General features: G+C 36.2%; 1 protein-coding gene across 7 annotated transcripts in view; it reads right to left on the reverse strand.

Moving 5' to 3' along the window:
• Nucleotides 1–22907, reverse strand: part of BANK1 (B cell scaffold protein with ankyrin repeats 1) — a 546413-nt gene that overhangs the window by 210660 nt on the left and 312846 nt on the right. For all 7 annotated transcript variants that reach the window (XR_014813316.1, XR_014813317.1, XR_014813318.1 and 4 more), the window contains 2 exons: nt 9548–9702; nt 393–531 (listed from right to left, as the gene is read on the reverse strand). Coding sequence is in view for 4 of the 7 variants with exons in the window: in XM_084973318.1 (XP_084829444.1) it covers nt 393–531; nt 9548–9702 (294 nt within the window). In the remaining 3 variants the exon portion in view is untranslated. The remainder of the gene's footprint in view (nt 1–392; nt 532–9547; nt 9703–22907) is intronic.

A 22907-nucleotide genomic window follows, 5' to 3' on the forward strand; every position in this document is an offset into this window, starting at 1 on the left:
AAAAAAAAAAAAGAAAGAAAAAAAGAAAGAAAGAAAAAATACAAAATAAATGTCTGCTAATTCTGTTACAAGAAAGCCGATAATTTTAGTTCCATATTTAATAGCTGACTTACATTAAAGTGCTGTCTGCTGACACAGTTAAAAATATGTGATGTTACCGGCTGTCATTTCACCACATAGTAGACAACCTCATTTCTCATAATTTACACATCCGTGCTTTTGTGAATCCAGATTAATAAGAAGAAACTTGGGTATGTGAAAGCTCAACACAGGAAACACCTGCAGAACAATATTAGTTTCTGTAGGGAAGTGAAACCATTTACCATAAATTTATTGAAAGAAGCTCAAGATAATGATGTTTTATAATTATTAAAGCATAAAAAAATTCTTACCTAAAGCTTTCATCCACCAGACTGTCTTATTCCACAGAGCTGGCCGTGTTCTAATGCATTTACTACTTGACGTAAATTCAACCTCCACAGTATCGCCAATTACTTCATCTCTTAAAATAACAAATATTTCACCAGGATTCTATAAGATGAAAAATATAACCCAATGAGTCATTTGAAAAGTTTTCATTAACCAAGGAACCCAGTACATTTACTAGTGATAAAGGTCGCATGTGGTAATTATATGTCTTCATCGTGGCTGTATTTTCAGCCATATTCGGAAATGTGTAAAGGTGATTCTCACACTTTATCAACTTGATGTCTATGGAATTCTCAATTTTTTCCCCAACACCACATTTTGCAACTAAAAAGACAATGAGGACACAGCTGCTCCCTTTCCTCTTACCTCATCCCCGCGTGTGAGGTTCTTTGAGGGTTATGAGCACTGTAATTCAACGGCTAAACAAATCCTTTTTTTCCCCCCAAATCCCCTTCCTTCAGCTTTCTAGAACCTGGTGTCTTTATCTATAAATGACTGAACAAGCTTAGCTTTAAGATCTCTGATAATTTAAATATGATGAGTTGTTTTAAATGTCTAATACAGTTGACCCTTGAACAGTGTGTCAGGAGAACCAACCCTCCACACAGTGGAGAATCTGTGTATAGCAGGCCCTCCACCACAGCAGTGTCTGAAGGCTCGACCAGCTGCAAATCACACTGTACTGGGCCGTTTGCTATTTTTTTAAAAATCTGTGTATAAGCTAATGCATGCAGTTCAAAATCCCTTTTGTTCAAGGATCAACTGTAGTTTTCATCTTACCTGATGGAGATTCTCTGATTAATCTTTATTCATGATGAGTATCCAGTGAAGGCTATTGAGTTGACTAAAGGTTATAAACCTAAAAGTTTCAAGATTTTATTAAGGTAGAAACACTAAATCTATGTATGTAAGATAAAAAAGATTATTGAAAACCTTTTGGAAAACAATCCAGAAAGAAAGTAAGGGTTAAGAAGATCGTAATTAATACAGAGAAAAGGAAAGAATAAATATTTATTGAGCATCTATTTTATACTACAAATTATGCTAAGCATTTTTAATATAAAGCCATTTCCTTTAATCCTAACCAAAACATATGACACACATACACACACACACACCAAAACCAAAATGGAAGAATATTATTTCTCTCTTTCACGAACAGGGTAACTAATAGAATTTTCTGAAAGTTGATCAAAACTATCCAAATTCAAAACCTGTACCATTCTTTATCTTTTGCTGTTTAACCCTTCAAAATAAATAAAATGAAATATATTTTTTTATTATCTTAGATATCACCATTCAAAGGCTTTTGAAGGGAAATCAAAATTACAATGAGGTACCACCTCACAATGGTCAGAATGGCTATCGTTAATAAGGCTGCAAATAACAAATGCTGGAGAGGATGTGCAGAAAAGGGAATCCTCCTACACCATTGGTGGGAAAGTAAATTGGTACAACCTCTATGGAAGACAGTATGGAGGTACCTCAGAAAACTAAGTATAGAACCATCATATATGATCCAGCAATCCCAGTCCTGGACATATAATCTGAACAAAAATTTCCTTGAAAAAGATACATGCACCTGTATGTTCATTGCAGCACTATTCACAATAGCCAAGACATGGAAACAACCTAAATGTCCACTGACAAATGACTGGATTAAGAAGATGTGGTATATATACACAATGGAATACTATTCAGCCATTAAAAAGAACAAAACAACACCATTTGCAGAAACATGGATGGAACTAGAGACTCTCATACTAAGTGAAGTAAGTCAGAAAAAGAAAGACAAACACCATATGATATCATTTATATCTGGAATCTAATATATGGCACAAATGAAACTATCTACATAAAAGAAAGAAACTCACGGACGTGGAGAACAGAATGTGGTTGCCAAGGAGGAGGGGGAGGGAGTGGGATGGACTGGGACTATGGAGTTGGTAGGTGCAAACTATAGCATTTGGAGTGGATAAGCAACGAGATCCTGCTATATAGCACAGGAAATTATATCTAATCACTTTTGATGGAACATGATGGAGGATAATGTGAGAAAAAGAATGCATATATGTATAGATAAACATATATGTTTATAAACTAAGTTACTTTGCTGTATAGCAGAAATTGACAGAATGTTGTAAATCAACCGTAATTTTTAAAATATCAAATCAAACTAAATTTCAGTTCTTTACAAAACAACCAGAAGCTTCATTTTTATACTCTAATAAAATCATTTTTACCCAAAAGTCAATCGTTTCAAAGTTCTCTTATATTTAAGTGTTATCTCCCTAAGGATAAATCACCCACCAATAAAAATATATTTTAATGCTCTGTACCCGAGCATTAAAGAGTTTCTACCAATATGATGATGTTACAAAATCATTTCAGCTGACACACAGTCTCCTTCAGGCACTTTTCCCAGGAGTTTAGTGTTACCAAATATTTGTCTACAGGATTTTAAATTTTTTGTTATTTTGGGGGGCCGAACCCTCAGCATATGGAAGTTCCTAGGCTAGGGGTTGAACTGGAGCTGCAGCTGCAGGCCTATGCCACAGCCATAGCAACAAAGGATCCGAGCCATGTCTGAGATCTACAATGCAGCTCACAGCAACTCAGGATCCTTAACCCAGGGATCAAACCTGCATCCTCATGGATACTCATCAGGTTTATTACTACTGAGCACAAGGGGAACTCCCCACAGGATATTTTGAACTAAATTTCTCCATACCAATTAAATTGCATGTGGAGAAAAGATCCCACAATTCCACCTATTTCTCTGGCCTCACATCCAACATGGTGGACATGCTTCCCTGTTTCTTTGCTTGTGTCTCCCCACGCCTGGCATCATCTGAGTCCTGAGGTCAGAATGGGAGCCCCTCCTTATCCTCAGGTCTGCCTTCTCCTCTTCACAGGACCTCACTTCCAGCTCACTTCTTTAGTTCCTCTATTGCTCATATCTGTCATCTTATTTTGAAGATTTAATGACTTCCCATTTTACTTTGCCCAAGCCCCCCAAATCCTTGGCTTCAATCTTCTTCAGAGCTCTCTTCCCTGTGTATCTCCCTTCATGTTTAACTTTGACTTCTCATCTTCCAAACTCAGTAAGCCTGAGCATTCTCTCCCAGTGTTTATTTAGCACACTCATTCTTGTTCATGAGTGCTCACACAGGCTGCTTTGTAGGCTTTAGAGTCTCCCCTAAAAGGACAGGACTCCACCATTCATCCATTTGCAGAGAAGAGTTCTTAACAAAAGACAAGCAAACTGACTACACCCAGGGAGGTACTGACACCTCCTTTGTACCCAGGACCAGCTTCATGGGCACGTAATCTCAGTAGTTGCACTGGCCCCACCCTTGGAAGGGCCCTGCATTTGTCTTAATGTTCTGCTGTAGCAGGCTGAAATGCTTCGTAATTTGATCGGGGTCCCTGCCTTTTCATTTTGCACTGGGCCCTGCTAATTAGGTAGCCGTCCCTGTTTGAACATAATGTTGGCCCTTGAGTTCCTTCTCTCCCTTCATCTCTCATACACATCCTCTCCACTAAGGTCCAACTCGGGTTCTGAGAGCTCCACAAGTCCCCCCTGCAACTTGGGCCTGTGAAGAGTGTCGCAACTTCCAAAGGAATCATAAGGCATTTCATGTACTCTTTAGTCAACCCTTTCTAAGCCATGTCCTCTGCTCTTTATTCTTTTAAATTTAATTTTACTGGAGTATAGTTGATGTACACTGTTGTATTAGTTTCAGGTGTACAGCAAAGTGAATCAGTCATGCATGTGTTTATATCTATTCTTTTCTCCCATATAGGTTATTACAAACTATTGAGTAGATTTTCTTGTGCTATATGGTAGGTTCTCATTAGTCATCTATTGTATACAGGAGTGTGTATGTGTACTCTTAATTAGTTTTTCATGTCTATATCTTGGTTCCCAGGTGGATTTTAAACATCCTGAAGGTACTTTTATTTTTTCATATCATTGTGGCATCTTGCAAGAATTAGGTACGTAAGAGGCCATCTGTATATATTTTTAAATTCAGATGGAATAAGTCTATAAAAATATGACATTTTTAATATGGGGCATCCCCAGATCTACTCAGTCACCCCCTCAGGACTCATAGCTTCATCTGCTTCCTATATCTCCATGCCTGGAGGGGGCTGCTCCAAGAGGGAAGGCCTAGGCTCATCCAGCCCTGTCCATAATTATCATGGACATCTTAATTAAAGATCTAGTTACATGGGGACATTTAATTCAATAGAGGAAATATTAGGACAATCAAATGGTCTTAAATTTAGTTTTATCCGTTATGAAGCTGCTAATTTTCTCTCAATCTTTCTGACTCTTCTGTTTAACCCTTATTTGGTTCTGAGCATATATAGAGAGAAAAAGTTATTAATGATCACTTCCAAACTCTAAACATTTGCTGCGCTGGTCATAGACCTCGACACCTCAACAAAAGGGCTGGAGCTCTGTCTGCAATGCAACACAAGGATGGTGGAGTTTCAAGATTGTCTTTAGGCTTTAATGAATCATTAAGCACAGGAAACAAAGGATTTTGAGCCTCATGGATAATATAAGCTCCCTATGACTTGTGTACACAGACCAATGGCTCTTTTCATATATTCATAACTAATAGGCATTAGCTCTACAAGCACAGGTGCATACGAGCCTTATTAAGCCAGCACTGTGCAGATTCCTGCAGCTCTCCCTGATCTGACCCATGACAGCAGGGCAACGATTAGGTGATGGCAGTGGTTCCAAATTTGGCTGCTAATTCTCACCTGCAGAATCACCTGGGAAGCTTTTAAAACTCCCAATGTCCAGGCCATAACTCAGACTATTAACATATGAATCTCTGGGGGTAGGAGTCAGACATAATTACTTTTTAAAACCTCCCCTAGTAATCCTATAATGCAGCTTAGTTAGCAATTGGTTAACGGGAGAAAAAAACAACAACAACATCTTTTTGTCATTGTAAAGCCTTGCTACCAAAGGGGTAATACTTTACAACATAGACTTTTTAGGCACTGATACATACAATAACCTTTTGCTGCTTTTACTCTATTTTGCAATTAAATCACAGAATCAGACTTTTAATTTAAGCTGAGTAACCAAGAATTAGTGTGTGATTTGGTGTTAAAAATAAGTGGCCAATGCTGCTAGCTCTTATATATTGTTTTAAACTGCATTCAGTGCCATGGAATGAATGGGCAGGGGGTTCTCTCTGAGGTTTCTGTAGCTTGCCCATGGGCCCTTCTAAGAGTCACACCCCTTCCCATAGATCCTCAGAGGTTCTCTAGATTCTTTGGTTATATAATCTGTGGTCTGTGTGGATTAGGGTTTGGAGACCTATTATGGTTGCCGTCACAGAGCTATATATTGGGGAAGGTCAAATAAGATGAAGCTATTTATTAGGGAGTATGCCATGTTCTAGATACAGATAGAAAAAAAAAATCAGAGAAATGAGTTTAGATCCAAATGCTGATAAAGCCTCTTAAAAGGGCTTTTTGTGGTTATATTAAACTTTCGGAATTAAATTTGCTCAAGAAATCAACAAGTGACCAGACTCCTTTTAAAAACATACTTCAATCTTATCAGAACACAAGCAGTGGGAGAATAATATAAACATAAAGAAATATTAGTTAATTATACTAAAGTAAGTACAAGGTATTGAGTGGAAAAAAGCTGAGAAGTGCAGCAGATTCTACCAAAAAGAGGAGGAAATGACATACTGATGCCCTGCCTACACGGATTAAACAAGATAGAAAAAATGAGCTCACTCTTACCTGCACTTTAGGGTGGTGTCACTGAAGAAGCAATACAGAGGCCATTACTGAATCTGTGACTGGGCTCACAGAAATATCAGGAGAGGCAGGAGGCATCCGAGAGGACCACTGAGGAGAGCATTTATAGGCTCCCTTTTAAGGTTTCAGGTCAAATTCATTTTTTAAAAAATCTAGTGACTGCATCACTGCCTGCAGATGACGTGGCTCTAGCAAGAGATCACAAAACAATGGGCTGGACTGCAGACAAGACTCTGAAGAAGACAACTGCCTCCTTGACACCATTATTAGGTGACTCGAAGGTGACCTATTACTAAGGGCCATGAATGTATTTCCTCTTCTCTGGGGCAGGATTTAACCCTGGCACTCTTGATGTTTTTGCACCAGAGAAGTCATTGCCGTGGGGACTGCTGTGCACTGGAGGATGTTTAGCAGCACCCCTGGCTTCTACCCCCTACCATCTGCCAATAGCAACCCCCCAGTTATGACAACAAATCTGTCTGCACACTTTGCAAATATCTCCCAGGGCAAGGGGGCCAAATCACCCCCAGATGAGAACCACTGCTCTGAGGTTCTGCCTGAGAAATGAACGAAATTAGGATTTTGGAGTAAATACACAGAAAGGGAAAGGAAGCTAGCATGTAATAGATCAGGTCTAGTTCTGGTTTAGATGTTATTCCAGTGGAAGAATGCCTCCCAAGTGGAGTATTCATCAGGGACCAAATTGAATAAGATTCATTTGAACAATGGATGTGTTTGGCAGACTTAGAATTCACTGATTTCAAATTTCTCATGATCAATTACCCTACAAAACAAAATCAAGAGAAATGTGCTAGAGAAACAAACAACTTGGCCCATAAGAACAACAAAAAGCTTGACAAATACTAAAATAGAACAAAGGTTGCTAATCCTAGAAGAAGTAGGAGGCCCAAATAAGCAGCAGATTTAAACTGTTAAAACTCATTTAGGTATTTCTTAAAAAGACAGGGAATACTTATATAAACAGAACTCTGGAGGCACATCTCCACTATTGCTTGAACAAAACTGTTAAAGAAAAAATTTTTTTCTGCTGTTTTCAAGCTAGCAGAAGATTTTCAAGGTCCAGAAAAATCTGATACCCATGGCAAGGAACAAAGCTGGGAAAGATGACAAGGCAGAGGCATCAACGTTGCCAGGCTCCTAGGGTCCAAAAGAGTGGCAGCCTTTCCTGCTGCCTCAGTTAAACCATTTAACACTGATTCTCCAGAGCAGAGGGAATGAGGAGAGCATTTCTCCAGAGGAAGGTGCGCAGACCCAAGCAATTCAAGAGGCAGCAGGACAGATTTAAATTAACTCCCTGTTCATCAGAGAAAATGAAGAGTATGCCCTTAGATGATACCAGTCAACTCAGCACTGGCGTGCTGGGAAAAAAAAAAAAACTGTAATGGGAAATTCACAGATTCTTGAAGCTACTGGGTGCAAAGGAAGTATATCTCAAATACGACCTGGTAACTGGCAAGGACAGTCTTGAGTCTTGCACATTTCTAGATTTTGTACAACGGCAGGGGAGTCTCAAGTATCACTTCCAGGGAGAGGAGGCCTCTTTAAGTGGTCTCTCTTTATCCGGTAACTTGAAGACTTCTCAGAAATGAATAAGTTGAAAGGTTGTGCTTTCAGACAACTGGCACAGACTGAATGTTAATCTTAGCAAACCTGAAACATGATTTTTTTCACTCATTTGGATACAAATGATCTTGCCTGTGGCGTTGGGAAATTGGCACATGGAGTCAGACTGTACAAAGATCTAGGTTCTAAGTACACAGGATTTTGACTAGGATGACAATTTTTGGTCCAAGGATTTCCATTTTTTTTTTTTTAACAGTGTAGGGCTGGTGCTAAAATAATCTTATATGATCTTTCAACTTGTCGGACTGTTTAAAAAGCGGGGTGCCCAAGAGAGATTTGGAGTTGAAATAATTTAACTTCAGAGGGTCTGAAAGAATTATATCCACATCAGTAAAAGATAGCCCACAATCACTGAAAGAGCTACTGAAAGAACTCTGACCCTACCCAGCCATCTGAGTGAGCCATGTCTTCCTAGGGGACAATGGGGTTTAATTTCCGGATTTTGATTTCTCTGCAAATTTAATAATGGAAAGGTTTTATATTGTTCAAATTTTACTCTTGCAGATATTTTTAAAAGCAGCTATTGAGATTCCTTGCATAATCCTTGATGACCAATTTTTAGTTCCAGAGGGTTTTTTCTTTTCTTTTCTTTTCTTGCTTTGACTTTACCTTCTTGAAAATAGTTCTCATTTCTCTTTTATTATAGTCTCTTCTATTTATTTCTGTTTCTTCCACTATTTCTGACTCAATACGAGCCACTGGTTCAGAGTGTTTGGCCTGATCTCCCTTCCTTAAATAGGCTGTGATTTTTCTTTGCCTGATTCTGTCTTGGTTCCCTCTAACAGAATGTTGAGCTTCTCCCGGGACTTCTGGTAGCATCAGTTTTAGGGCATTCTCTCCCTAAAAATGCCTCCCAGTAAGCAGACCTGTAAAGGTCCTATCACGTAAATCCACTGGCTTCTACCTGAAGGCCCCTTTCATGCATCTCTCAAGCTTCTCTATCTTTGGCTTTTCCTGCTCAAGCACACCAGGGGCACTGAGCACCAGCATCTTCTTATTGTCTGGAAATCGTATAGCCCAAGTTTCTGCTCATGCTCTAGCAATAGGCATATTTTGGTGGTTCAGTCCAATAAAGACTTAGGAGGAAGAAACATCAGCAATACATATTCATAGAGTAACTTTCTGAGAAATCCACTCCTCCTGACATTATACCTTTATTTCCAAAAAGGCCAGTTCTAGCTCTAATGAAAATTCCACTTCATAATGTATGCCTTTGATACATGTTTTATCATTGAAAAACTGGGGGTCCTAAAAAGTAAGTATTTTTAAATCCTATTCAAAGACGTATTTCCCTTTACGAAAATAAAACCCTTGATCTGGTTAATATGAATCCAATTTTCTTTTAAATAGCTTGATACACACACACACACACACACACACACACACACACATATACATGTATATAAAATAACTGTAAATCTGTTTGTAACATATAAAATAGCATTTAATAAAATTAAGTTTTCATGTATGTTTCAATAGTCTATTATTCAACAAATACATATCAAATACCTACTAACTGCCAGACATGGTTCTGGATTCTGAAGACAAAGCCACGAACAAAGCAGACAAAAATGCCTCTATGCTGGAGCTTCTAGTGTTAGTTACACTCTAGTCAAATACAGTATCCATTAAAACAATGCAGTCACTTACATAACAAGGCAGCTTCACTAACCTCACATGGGATTTCAGCAGGAAGCACCACTGCCTGTGGTATGGTGCTTCTTGAAGCTTCTGACGATTCTTCCATTTCCTTCTTCTCACTTATTTCCCCAGAATGTTTCACTCTTATGTCTTCTGGAGTAATGATCTCCAGGTAGTCTTCATAATCTAGAAGAAAGTTCATGAATGTAGATTATAATATCGCTAAGTCCATATTATTTCCTCCATCATTATAAAGACCAGTTGCTGAATAATCTATTTAATCAATGTACGGCACAACCAAACTGAGTTTAAGGCAGCTAAAATAGTTGAATCAATGTTTAATAACTAAAATAATGCTTCATAATTGAGCATTATAAACTTAGCTACCAAACTAAACCAACAACATAATATGTTCATCCACTAGTTAAACGTTCCCCCCCAAAAAAATCCAATCACCATTTAATATTTTCACTTAACATTAAAACAGTAAATCTGCAAAACATGAAACTATCTCCTTTCAATGACTATATTAAGAAAATTTACTCATTTAAAATCAGAACAATTTATGAAATTCCCATCATGGTTAAGTGATTAGTGAACCCAACTAAGCATCCATGAGGATGCAGGTTCAATCCCTGGCCTTGCTCAGTGGGTTAAGAATCCGATGTTGCCGTGAGCCATGGTGTAGGTCGCAGATGTGGCTCAGATCCTGAGTTGCTGTGGCTGTGGTGTAGGCTGGCAGCTCCAGCTCCAACTGGACCCCTTGCCTGGGAACCTCCATATGCCACAGGTGCGGCCCTAAAAAGACAAAAAGACCAAAATAAAATAAAATAAAATCAGAACAATATAAATCAGAGCAATTATTTACCCTTTACATATTTTTCTAATTTTTAAAAACAAAAACCATAACTAGGAGACAATCTAAATACTAAATACTAAAGACAATACTAAAAAAACTAGTATTTCTATGAAATATTAGCTTAATGGTGAAAATATTAATGTTCATCAAAATCTTAATGTATTCTGTAAAAAAAGTGTCCTATATTAAATAAGTTGGGTTTCTTTTTGGCAGTATTACTAAGAATACTAAAATATGCTAATGTGAATTTTGAATCTCAAAGAAGGGAGAAAAGTACTTTATTTTTTTAAAAAAATAACAGTAATTTAGTATTTGGTTTCAATCATTAAAACATTTTTCTCTGTTGAAGCAAAGAGGAGTTGTGTTAAGAGAGATGGATAGTATTTTTATTACTCATTGGTTCGAAGCCCAACATGTCTAATTAAGGCACAGAACCAGTATGACCAAAACCAAGGCTCTCACAAGTTGTCCAAGGCCAACCACAAAAGCACCCCTCAAATCCTCAAAGAAGAGAAGAGGAATAAAGGAAAGCAGTTCCTGACAGCTAGAAACTGGCCTGATATTGCGTGAAGGCCCTAGTGTCACTAGGAGGTGGCTTCCTGTTCTCCTATTGCACATCAACAGTCTCAAGAGCTTTGCCATCCAACAAGGCCACTCTGTCACCAGGATGTATTAAGTCAGAGATCAGACCACTTGGTAATCATGTCTGAGTCCTTGCAAAAACATGAATATTGTCCAAACCACAAAAATAACCAAACATTCCAAATCCTGGTTCCTGTGAGTAATATTGCTTCTTTACCATTTCCAGCCTCAGATTCACTTTATTTCTCTTGCCTTCCAGGTAAGGTAACCAACTGCTTGCAGTTTGCCTGGGAGTTTTTTGGTCTGGGTGCTGAAAATGCTGTGTTCCAGAAACCTCTTTGGTTTCAAGCATACTGGGATAGTTGGTCATGCTGTTTCTCAATGAGAGTAATGAATACACCACATCATAAAATCATACCTACTTTTGGTAGCAAGCAAAATATAGCAAAGCCCTGCTTCCTTGAACTCTTCCTCAAATAACTTAACACAACCCTAAATCCTACAATAATTCTTTTCTTAATACAATCTTATTGAGATGCCCATTGGTTCTCCATGGTGGCCTTCTCTTCATTGCAACTAGGAAAAAAAAAATGTTCAAAGACATGTGTGTTCCTAGTGGTCTCTGGAAAAAGAAAATTGACAGGATAAAAAAAGGAAGAAAAGTCAAAAGCAATACAGATGAAGATGGCAAGAATTTTGGCCTCATTACATCCAAAAAGTGAAGTCACCAGTTTCACACAGGTAATTTTATCAGAAAAACAGACTAACAAAAGTGACGTCCTCTGGAGAGGAGCTGTCTTCACGCCATATCTAAGGAGGAGAGTTTCTTGTTTTGTTTTTTTCTGTCTTATAAAAGTTTCAGAATAAAAACATAAAAGCACTTAGGATTTCAAGGTTCTCTCAGTACTAGGTCTTGCTTGAAATGAAATGAAAAACAGCCTTTATTTCTCTAACAATTTAAAACACTTCCAAAAGCAGTCTTTCTCCCTGTATACTTCTCCCCCTCCTTTCCCCTCTCCCCCCAACACACATACCCACAAACAGTGAAAGATTGTATACAATTGTCTCTATCACTTTGTGAATTGATGAAAGAACAAGAAAACTATTTAATGCATCTTAAAAGGTATAAGTTGTTCCACTGCAGTATTATCTAGAATGTTTCCTGATAATTCACCTGTGGTATTGATGAATACCACAGGTTAATGAGAGCTATTTTCTTTGCCTTGAGGACATAAACATGGATGTACAAAAGATTTACTTCTATGAATGTTCACAGAAGCACAGTTTATAATGCAGAAAATTGAGAGCAATCTAAGAATAAAGGACCAGATAAAAATACGTAATGTAATAAAAGACATTGTCACTAATTAAAATTTCATCAAAGAATATTCAACATGAAGGAACAAATCTATAATATAAATGAAAAAAATCAAGTTACAAAGTTGTCAATTTCACAGGTTCCCATTTTAGTAAAATTAGAACTTCCTGTTTCAGATTCCACATTTAAGGAGCTTTGAAAGTCACCACTTCATCCTAACAAACAAAAAGCTGAAAAGACTAAAAGCAACTCCTCTCTGGTTCTTAAGAGAGGGGTAGACACAGCACAAACTGCTGCCCCTAAGGCTGGAGAGACAGGCAGGTGAACACAGAGTCTCAGCTTATCAGAGCAGAGACTTGGGAGTGGAAACTGCCCCCAGAAACCAGTACCAGGGTAGAGAAACCTGAACTGTAACTGACAAATTGCTAAACACTCAGTGAAGATGAGTCTAAGAGTTAAAAATTCCAGGGGAATTCAGCCAAAAGGTGGGTGGAACACATTATTTTGAGATTTACCTCTAGAGGCTTAACTAGATTCCCATACCAAATACTGGGGAAAATGCCCTCAGCCTTTAGTAGAAATGAAAACATTTTAACTCCAGAATACTCTTTAAGAGGCTTGCCCTCAGGGGAAACAAGTTAACCTACTGGGATATTAGCAGAATCTAACTGACCAGAGGAAGAGAAAGCCCAACTGTAGCCCATAGCAACAAATCTTCTCTCACTAAGGGGAGAAACTTTTAAGAGGTTCACAGTCCAGAAGCACAGGCTCACTATAGGACTGAGACCTAATCAAAAGACTCTAGAAAGCTTCCTCTCCATTACTAAAGGCCATCTTAGAGTAGTGACTTTCACAGAGTATTTTATGCATAGTTATTTAGAAAAATTTCAAAGCATACCGAAAGGCAAAAAAGCACAATTTAAAGAGACAGAGCAAATATCAGAATCAAACATGGCGGCAATGTTGGAATTATCAGACCGGGAATTTAAAACAACTTTTACTAAAATGCTAAGGGTACTAATGTTTAAAGTAGACAGAATGCAAGACCAAGTGGTCCATATAAGCAGAACAATGGAAATCCTAAGAAAAAAATCCCAAAAAAGTACTAGAGATTAAAAACAGAAATGAAGGTTGCCTTTGATGGGTTTGTTAGTAAGGACTGGACATGACTGAGGAAAGAATTTCTGAGATAAAGGATATATCAATAGAATCCTTGAAAACGGAAAAGCAAAGAAAACAAAGATTGAAAAAGACATGACAGAATATCCAAGGACCATGGTACAGCTACAAAAAGTATAACATGAATAATGGGAATACCAGAAGTATAAGAAAGAAAGAAACAGAAGAAATATTTCAAACAACAATAACTGAGAATTTCCCTGAAGTAATGTCAGATACAAAATCATAGATCCAGGAATCTCAGAGAATACCAAGTAGGAAAACTGCCCCCAAAATACGTCTAGTGACATTATCTACTAAACTGCAGAAAATCAAAAATAAACAAAATTGGGAAAAAGCTAGAGGGAAAAAAGTAACTATAGAGGAACAAAAGATAAGAACTATACCTGACTTATTCTTAGAAACTATGCAAGCAAGAGGAGAATGGAGTTAAAAATGAGTATGAGAGGGAAAAAAAGTATGAGAGGAAAAGTATGAGAGGTGAAGTATGAGAGGAGAAAAAAAAAGACCTACTAATCCAGAATTCTGTACCCTGTGAAATTATCTTTCAAAATTGAAGGAGAAATAGAGATTTTCACAGACAAATATTGAGATAATTTATTGTTAGTGTACCAGCCTGAAAGAAAAGTTAAAAGAGGTTCTTTAATGAGAGGAAAAATAATATAGACCAAAAATTCAGATATATATAAAGAAGGGAAAGCATTGAAGAAGGAATAACTGAAGGTAAAATTTTAAAAATACTTTTCATATTTGTGATTGATCTAGAAGATAACAGTTTGTTCAAAATAATAATAGCAACAATGCATTCAGTAATGTTTGCTTATGTATATAATTATTTATATATGCTTATATATAAATGAAATAAAAGCAATGACATAAAGGATAGGAAGGAAAAATTGGATTATTTTATTATAAGGTAATAATATTACTTATGAAGTGGTAAAGTGTTATTTGAAAGTGGACTTGGATTAGTTGTAAATGTATATTGCAAACTCTAGGATAACCATTAAAGTTTTTTTAAAAAATTATAACTGACATGCTAAAAAAAAAAAAAGAAAATGGAATCATATAAAATGCTCAATTAAAATCACAAATGGCAGAAAAAGAGTAGAAGACAAAACTAGGAACAAAGACCAAGGGCAAAAAAACAGAAAACAGTAATGAATATGGTAGACACTCATCCAAACATATTAATTATCATTTTGAATGTATGTGCTCTAATTGCACTAATAAAAAGCAGATTATCAGAATGGAACAAAAAACAAGACTCAACTATATGTTGTTTACAAAATACTTTAAATATGAGACACATAATAATTAAAAGTAAGTGGATGGAAAAATTTGTTTGCTAATACTAAACAAGGGAAAGCAGAGTAGCTGTTTTAATTTCAGATAGAGCAGACTTCAAAGTAAAGTCTTCAGGGATAAAGACAGACATTACATAAGGATAAAGGGGTCAGTTCTCCAAGAAGACATAACGATTATTAATGTGCATACATCTAGCAACAAAGTGTGAAACTATGTGATGAAAAAACTAATACAACATCAAAGAGAAACAGATGAAGCCACAGTGAGAAAACTGAACACCTCTGTCTCAGAAATGGGTAGATCCACCAGGCAGAAAATCAGTAAGGACAGAATTCAACTCATAAGCACCATTAATCAGCTGCATATATTTGACATTTTTAGTTTACTTCATCCAACAATAGCAGAATACACTCCCCCTCCCCTCATATGGAACATTCATTAAGATAGAACTCATTTTGAGCCATAAGCCACACCTTAACAAGTTTAAAAGGTTAGATTCCTAACAATGCTCTCAGGTCACAATAAAATTAAACTAGAATTCGCTAATAGAAAGGTAACTGAAAATATATGGAAATTTTTAACAACAGACTTCTAAATAACACATGGGTCAAACATGAAATCTCAGAAGAAATTACAAAAATATTTTGAACTGAATGAAAATGAAAATGTAACAGTAAAATATACGAGAAGCAACAAAAACAGTGCAGAGAGGGAAATTGATAGTGCATATATTACAAAAGAAGCAAGATCTAAAGTCAAATTTAAGTTTCCGCCTTAGGTAACTGAACAAAGAATAGCAAATTAAATCCAAAGTAAGCAGAAGAAAAGAAATAATAAGAATTAGAAAAGAAATCAATGAAATTAAAAGCATGAAATCAATAGAGAAAAAAATAAATGAAACCAAAGGTTGGCTTTCTGAAATGATCAATAAAATTCCTAAGTCTCTAGCCTGGATAATTAAAAAGAGAAAGAGGGAACAAACTGACTTTTTGGGATGACATGATTGTCTATGTAGTAAATCCAAAAGTATCAACAATGAAATTCCTGAAATTAATAAGCGATTATAGCCAAGTTGCAGGATATAAGGTGAATATACAAAAAGCAATTGCTTTCCTATATACTAACAATAAGCAAGTGGAAATAGAAATTTAAAATGGAATGCAATTTAGTGTCCCTTCGAAATGAAATACTTAGGTATAAATCTAACAAAATATGCACAATATCTATAGAATGAAAACTCTGATAAACGAAATCAAGTAAGAACTAAATAAATGGAAAGATATTTTCTGTTCATGAATAGAAAAACTCAATAGTGTCAAGATGTCTGTTCTTCCCAATTTGATCTATATAGTCAATGCAATCACAATCAAAATCTCAGCAGGTTAGTTTACAGACATGAACGAACTGATTTTAACATTTATATGGAGAGGCAAGAGACCCAGAGTAGGCAGCTTAATATTGTAGGTGAAGGACAAAGCTGGAGGGCTAACATGACCCAATTTCAATACTTGCTATAAATTTATAGTAATCAAGACAGTGGTATTGGTAAAGAACAATCAAACAGGTCAGTGGAACAGAATAGAATTAAATTGCAAAACCTGGTATATATTTAATTTTACCCACCTATTTAAATGTCTAAAATTTGGAACACTGACCATACCAAATGCTACCGAGGATGTGGGGCAACAACAATTCTCATCCATTGCTGCTGGAAATGCAAAATGTTTCAGCCACTTTGGAAGACAGTTTGGTGGTTTTACGAAAAAACTAAACATACTCTTACTATGCAATCCAGCAAGAACTCTCCTTGGTATTTGCCTAAAGGAGTTGAAAACTTATGTCCACACAAAAATCTACACATAGATATCTATAGCAGCTTTATTCAAAATTGCCAAAATATTGGAAGCAATCAAGATGCCCTTTAGCAGGTGAATGGACAAATAAACTGCACTACATGTACAGGTCACTGGGGGGAGACAGAAACTATATCGGAAATCTCCGTATCTCCCTCTCAGTGTTGCTGTAAACCTTATACTTCCCTAAAAAAATAAAGTCTTTCAAAAAGTATTCAGATACAGAACTATGTGATAGACATTCAACACTTTGAGTGGATAAGAAAAGACTAGCAATATATACCCAAAATATCAAGAGTAGCTATTTCTGGCTGGTGGGGTTATGGGTAATTGTATTAGATAAATATACTAGTTTATATTATGAATAGTAATATCTAATATACATAATATATATTCTGGTTTTCTATAATGAAAATATATTTGCTTTACAGATTGAACCATATACATTCCTCAAATAGAGGAATGAACTGATCAAGAATTCAGACTGAGCACATGTCTTTACCTCTCTTCTAAGATATGTAAATGAAATTACAGTAAAGATTATTTTCTTTGTGTATTAGATGTAAAAACGGGTAGGAAAACACTGCTCTGCAGAGACTAAAAACTAGCTTATCACAAATCACCTTTGTGTTGAGATGATCTATGCAATCCCCCCAAATGTCATCTGGAATAAAAGTGATTCTCCTCTTGTTCAGTTTTTATCATAAATGATTTTTCAGTGTTGAACTAGTAAAAAAAAAAAAAAAAAAAATGATTTGGAAACAGAGAGAGAGAGAGGGCCAGAGAGAGGCAAGCAATAATCTAAAAGATACATGTCTATTGCTGAAAAAAACAACCCCCCCCCCCAAAAAAAAAACCTTCTTGTCTTCTGATGCAACCTTGGATAAAGTCCTGTGCACTCTAAGCTTCAAATTTCCTCAATTATTTTAATGGGGTAAATTATGACTTCCTTGTTGGGTTGTTTTTCATTACCCTTAATAATAATATATCTAATGAGTCAGGCCTAGGATAGGCAACTCAATATTAGTTTCTCTTTTTTTCTGATTTCTTTTATCAAATTGAATAAAAGCAATGCATATTTTCAAAAGATCATAAATCCATCTTTCTCAGTGTGTATAGCCAACTATGACTCAGAAAGGACTGCGACATGCCCCTGGAATTTCAACACTAAACATCATTGTTTTTTTTTTTAATTTATAATTTAGGAAATGATTCTATAATCACAATGTAGCTAATTTTATTAAGTACGTTTAAGGCAGTACAGATTCTAGCATGCTCTTCTGGAGTTTTAATGTCATACCAACAACTACAATACTCCCCATGACTCTGGTAAGTAAATTGGTATTTCCCCAAAAGGTAAAGGAAATAAATAAACTGTAGAAAAAGTTGTAATTTTTACCAACCTTTTAGTCTAGTCCTCAACATTCTTAACCTTTGCTGTCCCTGGTGCATTATAAGGGACACAAAATAAGAAATATTTCATTCAAGGCTACCTCCAAAGAAAAAGAAGAAGAAGAAGAATACTTCTTACTCAAAAAATACATATATATAAAAATGAACATACTAAATATAGCTAAGCAAATGTTGGTTCCCAATAATAATAAGATAAATCTACTTTATTTTAAACACCCACATTGATCCTGGCACTCTAACTGCACAAACTCTACCAGCTAAAGTTCTCTTAAACGTTAGCATGAATGTATATTTATATTTTACTCTTGATACTTCAGTCTTTTAATTTTAGATCATAACATTCAGGAATAGTTCTAAGGCAGAGATGCTGTTTTGGTGGCCTGTGTGTTCAATTTTTACCTGCATTTCAATTCCATTCATTCTGTTTATTTTCTCCTTTTCCCTACCCTTTCCCCTTCTCTTATTTCATCACCCATTACCCACTCTCCCTTTAAGCTACCTTTCCTATCAACTTCTTAGTCAAACTTGCTACACAGAAATGGTATTATATTTTGCAACTCCAGAGTGTGGTCTTCAGATCAGCAGCTTATTGGAAATGCACATTCTCAGCCACCACTCTAGACCTGCTGAATTAGAATCTGTGTTTTAAAAAGATCCCACAGGATTTGAATGTGCACTGAGGTTTGAGAAGCAGTGAAAGGTGACAATTCATATCCTGGCTTGAGACCTTTCCATGACATTTTTATAGCGTAGGCCGTTAACTGAAATCATATCACGTATTTATCTGTTTCCTTGTCTGTCCATCCATCTAGAATGTAAGCTTTTGAGGTCATTAGTTTTTTTTCCCTCTCTACATCTCCAGCGCATATAATACGGCCTTTAACATAGTAGATGCTCAATATTTATGTAAGTACACATAATAATAAGATGCTATTATTCATAGCAGGTCTAAATATGTGTTACCTGATTTAATGATTGAATAAATCCATGCCTAGCATGGTTTATTTTTTTGTGGGGAGAGAGGGTGACTTATATCTGAAGGTCAATAATTTGTTCTGTCTACCACAATCTCTGCCTGACTGTCTCAAGGAAGAACATCTGTACTTAAATCATTATAAACCTAAACACAGGAACTGAACAAAGCTAGAGAAAATCGCCAAAGCTTAGAAAGCACTAAGCTTGCCTCTTGCTCGCCTACACATTTTCATTGTTTACTTTTTCTGTGAGTTGCTAAGACAGTATTAGCATTATCTACGTTCTCCACGGTGACAGTTATTTCCTGCAACAGGATACATGCAGCACTTGGATGAAAGAATCGAGAGGCTAGTTAATGAAACAAACCCTAGTTACATCCTCTCTGAAGAAGTTCGACATGTGTCAGTGACAATCCCTTTCAGTAGATCATCAACAATGAAATAAAAATCAAGATTTAGTGAATAAGATTGCAAACAAAAACTGACCATCAGAATTTCGACTATTCCCTTTAATGAATGACACTGTAAAGTTGTTGTTGTTGTGTTTTTTTTTTTTTTTTAGGGCCACACCTGTGGCATACGGAGGTTTCCAGGCTAGGGGTCAAATTGGAGCTACAGCTGCCAGCCTACACCACAGCCACAGCAATGTGGGATCCAAGCCACACCACAGCTGTGACCTACACCACAGCTCATGGAAATGCCAGATCTTTAACCCACGGAGCAAGGCCAGGGATCGAACCCGTATCCTCATGGATCCTGGTCGGGTTCATTAACCACTGAGCCGGGACGGGAACTCTGACACTGTAAAGTTTTAATCCACTTTGGTAGCTGTAGTCCAGGCTATAAGAAAAATTTGTTTGTGAATGAATCATTCCCAATTTGAGTGCTAAATTATACATGGCACATGTAAAAATTCATAAGTAGGGAAATGACTTCTTGTGGTCTTACAAAATATTCCATTGAAATACCCAGAGTATGAAAATACCCACGACCCACATATATTCAGCGATTTACCTGTCTCGTTTTGTTATTCTTTTCTTACAAGTTAGAAAGAAAAAGCACAGATTAATCTGCATAGAGATTCATAAAATGTATGGTTTGAGCAGTGTTCCAAATGAAGCTGGGATAGCATGAGACAATTTTTTGTTATAATGTTAGCTGAATAAAAAATCATATACATGTACATGTGTAGATATATGCACATACATATGTATCACACATATATGTGATGTGTACCTACAATATACTGTGTACATATGAATATATAATATGGCAAGAAAAAAATATTCTTATTTTAACAGTGATTATTTCTGAGGTGGAAATAAAAGCCATTTTTAAAATTTCCTTCTTCATTCTTTATAACATACACTAGAGTTTTAAAAACCCATAAATATTACTTTTCTAATCAATCAAAGATGAACAGCATCAAAAAATTATTCATCATTTTTACTGGATGAGAAGATAACAGCAGTTCCTTTTTTAAAAATAAAATTTACATATTTTACATGAGTAAGAAATATTCATTATGTATAATTTAGAACACACAAATAAAGAAAATAATACTATTTCCTAGAGGTAACCCTAGGTAATTTTTGATGTATTCCCTTCTAGCCTTTGTTTAAAGACTGCAAATGCATAATTTTGAAGAACCAAAGTGGGACAATCTGGTCTGCATTTTTACTATTAGGTGCAATAATAATGCTTTATATTCTAATGACTCTTTACAATCCAGATTTTCACATACACTACATTTTATTTTGAATACACACTTAAAATGATCCCTTTTCAAAGCTGGATTACTGAATTTCTGTCAACCATTTAAAACTATTTATAGTTTTTAAATTCTGTGAGTTGGAAACTATTCCTCCCTCATTAAGTTGTTCAGCCAAATAGAATCTTTTATTCCTCTTCTAATGTGTGTCAATGCTGTGGAGACAATACAGTACTTTTTACCAAACAGGGTTAAAAAAACTAAACATTGACACAATTAACTCAGGAATAAGATAATAGAGCCCTAAGTAGTAAATTCAACAGCAAAATCTTAAATTTTGCTAAGTAAATGATGAGGATCTTCTGGTCCTTGAATAGGAAATAAAGTTTCGATGTTGTTTAGAAAATAACTTGAGTTTAGTTTCTTCCTAATAAGCATTAATTAATTTAACTAGGGAGACCCAACTTTCTTTTGTATAAATATGCCTATTACCTAGCTAGAAACACTAACACTAACACCACATGTTAATTCCCAAGACCACCGTGAGGACCAGGCATTCACTTTGGCCTTCTTAGAAGTGGGCTTTAACTGTAAAACGGTGACGAGGAGAGAGAGAGAACATTCTGGTCATTGGAACCACTCTTTTCTTCAATCTCCATAAGACAGAAATTGACTATCTTGTTCATTGTTGATCACAGGACAAGTGCTCAAAAATTATTTGTAAAATGAATGAATTAATATATCTCAATTGGAGATGCTTGAAGGTGATGAGATTGGGATTGGGAAATGGATTGAGAAAATGGACTAAGAGTGGGAAAGCGGCAGCCTCTCTTTTTGAAGAATCTGTAATTATCTTCCCTTTGAAATTCAGGGAACCATCAATATTAATGACAATTTCAATGTTTCTGTTTTTGGTGTTGCCTCCAGTACAAGTAATTATACTTAGATACAGATCTGAATGTTTCAGGAGAATACAGAATGGTAATCACAGGGAAGCAAGAATAAGGCCGGTGTGTCTAACCTGATCTCCTCCAGGGCTCAGCAGACAAGGGCATCAGCCAAGGCAATAGCTAGACTTGTGAATGACTCAACTGCTCAAAGGAAAGGAGGGATGATACTATAAGAGCAAGAACAGGATCCCAGAAAGATCAGAGACCGAGGCAGGCATATTCTTGTGAAATGCCTAATGAGAAGTCTCTACTCTTGGAAAGGCTAAGAACAAGATGCTGCACATTTGAATTACTTAAATTTACATAACCACAGAATTGTCTTTTATGCTCATGAATGGATGATTTCATTAAATAATAAAAGCATGAAAGACACTAATACAAGAATATTACCCCTCCCTTCAAATCTCATGGCTTAGGTGTCTCTTCAATTCTTAGTGAGTGACTATATCATTTTAGCAAGTGGATCTAACTCCTGACTTCCATCCCAACGTAGCAAAGTCAGCCACAAGTTACTGTCAGAAAGCTGGAATGGTTTTAGTGACAGTGTCTTTCAGTTTAGCAAATGAAAAGGAAGGTATAATCAACTAATTGGCTAAAAGGAAAAGAATTTCAAATAAAGGTTTGTTCAAAAATGAATACCCATGACTATATTAGCAAAACTTCCTTGGGAATATTATTTAATGACAGCTAAAAACTACTGAACATTTACTGTGTGATAAGTGCTGTTCTCAGTGCTTTGCACATATTAACACACAGTTAATACGTTGTAATGTCTCGAACTCCATGAGGTAGGTGCTAATACTATCCTCATCTTATAGATTGATTCATTGACTCTTTGAACAAATATTTATGAAGCACTAACTATGTACCAGGTGCTATACAGGACACTAAGGTGAGTCTTCCTTCTCAGGACTTGCAAGCTAAAGGCGTGGAGGTAAATAATACAGTTTAAAATACAGAGTGTAGCAGAGGCTGGAAAGTGCAGAAAAAACATTCAAGCTTAGGAAGTCTGGAGGGAACTTGGGCGAGGTGATGTTTTAAATAGGGAAAATAAGGCTCTGAGCAATAAATTAACTCTTCCAGGGCCACACAGCTACTTATTGCTGAAGTCAAAGAGGAACTAGCTAGTCAGACTTCAGAGCCCATAATCACCACGCTATACTGCTTCCTCACCCACAGTTAAATCCCTGCATATTGACAGTCATTTTATCACAAGGCTGATCCGACAGAATCAAAGATACACA

The sequence above is a fragment of the Sus scrofa genome, chromosome 8, assembly GCF_054392235.1.
Source record: "Sus scrofa isolate SSC_HxYL_T2T_F1_AM1 chromosome 8, Sscrofa_HxYL_maternal_Yorkshire_Landrace_v2.0, whole genome shotgun sequence".
Lineage (NCBI taxonomy): Eukaryota > Metazoa > Chordata > Mammalia > Artiodactyla > Suidae > Sus > Sus scrofa.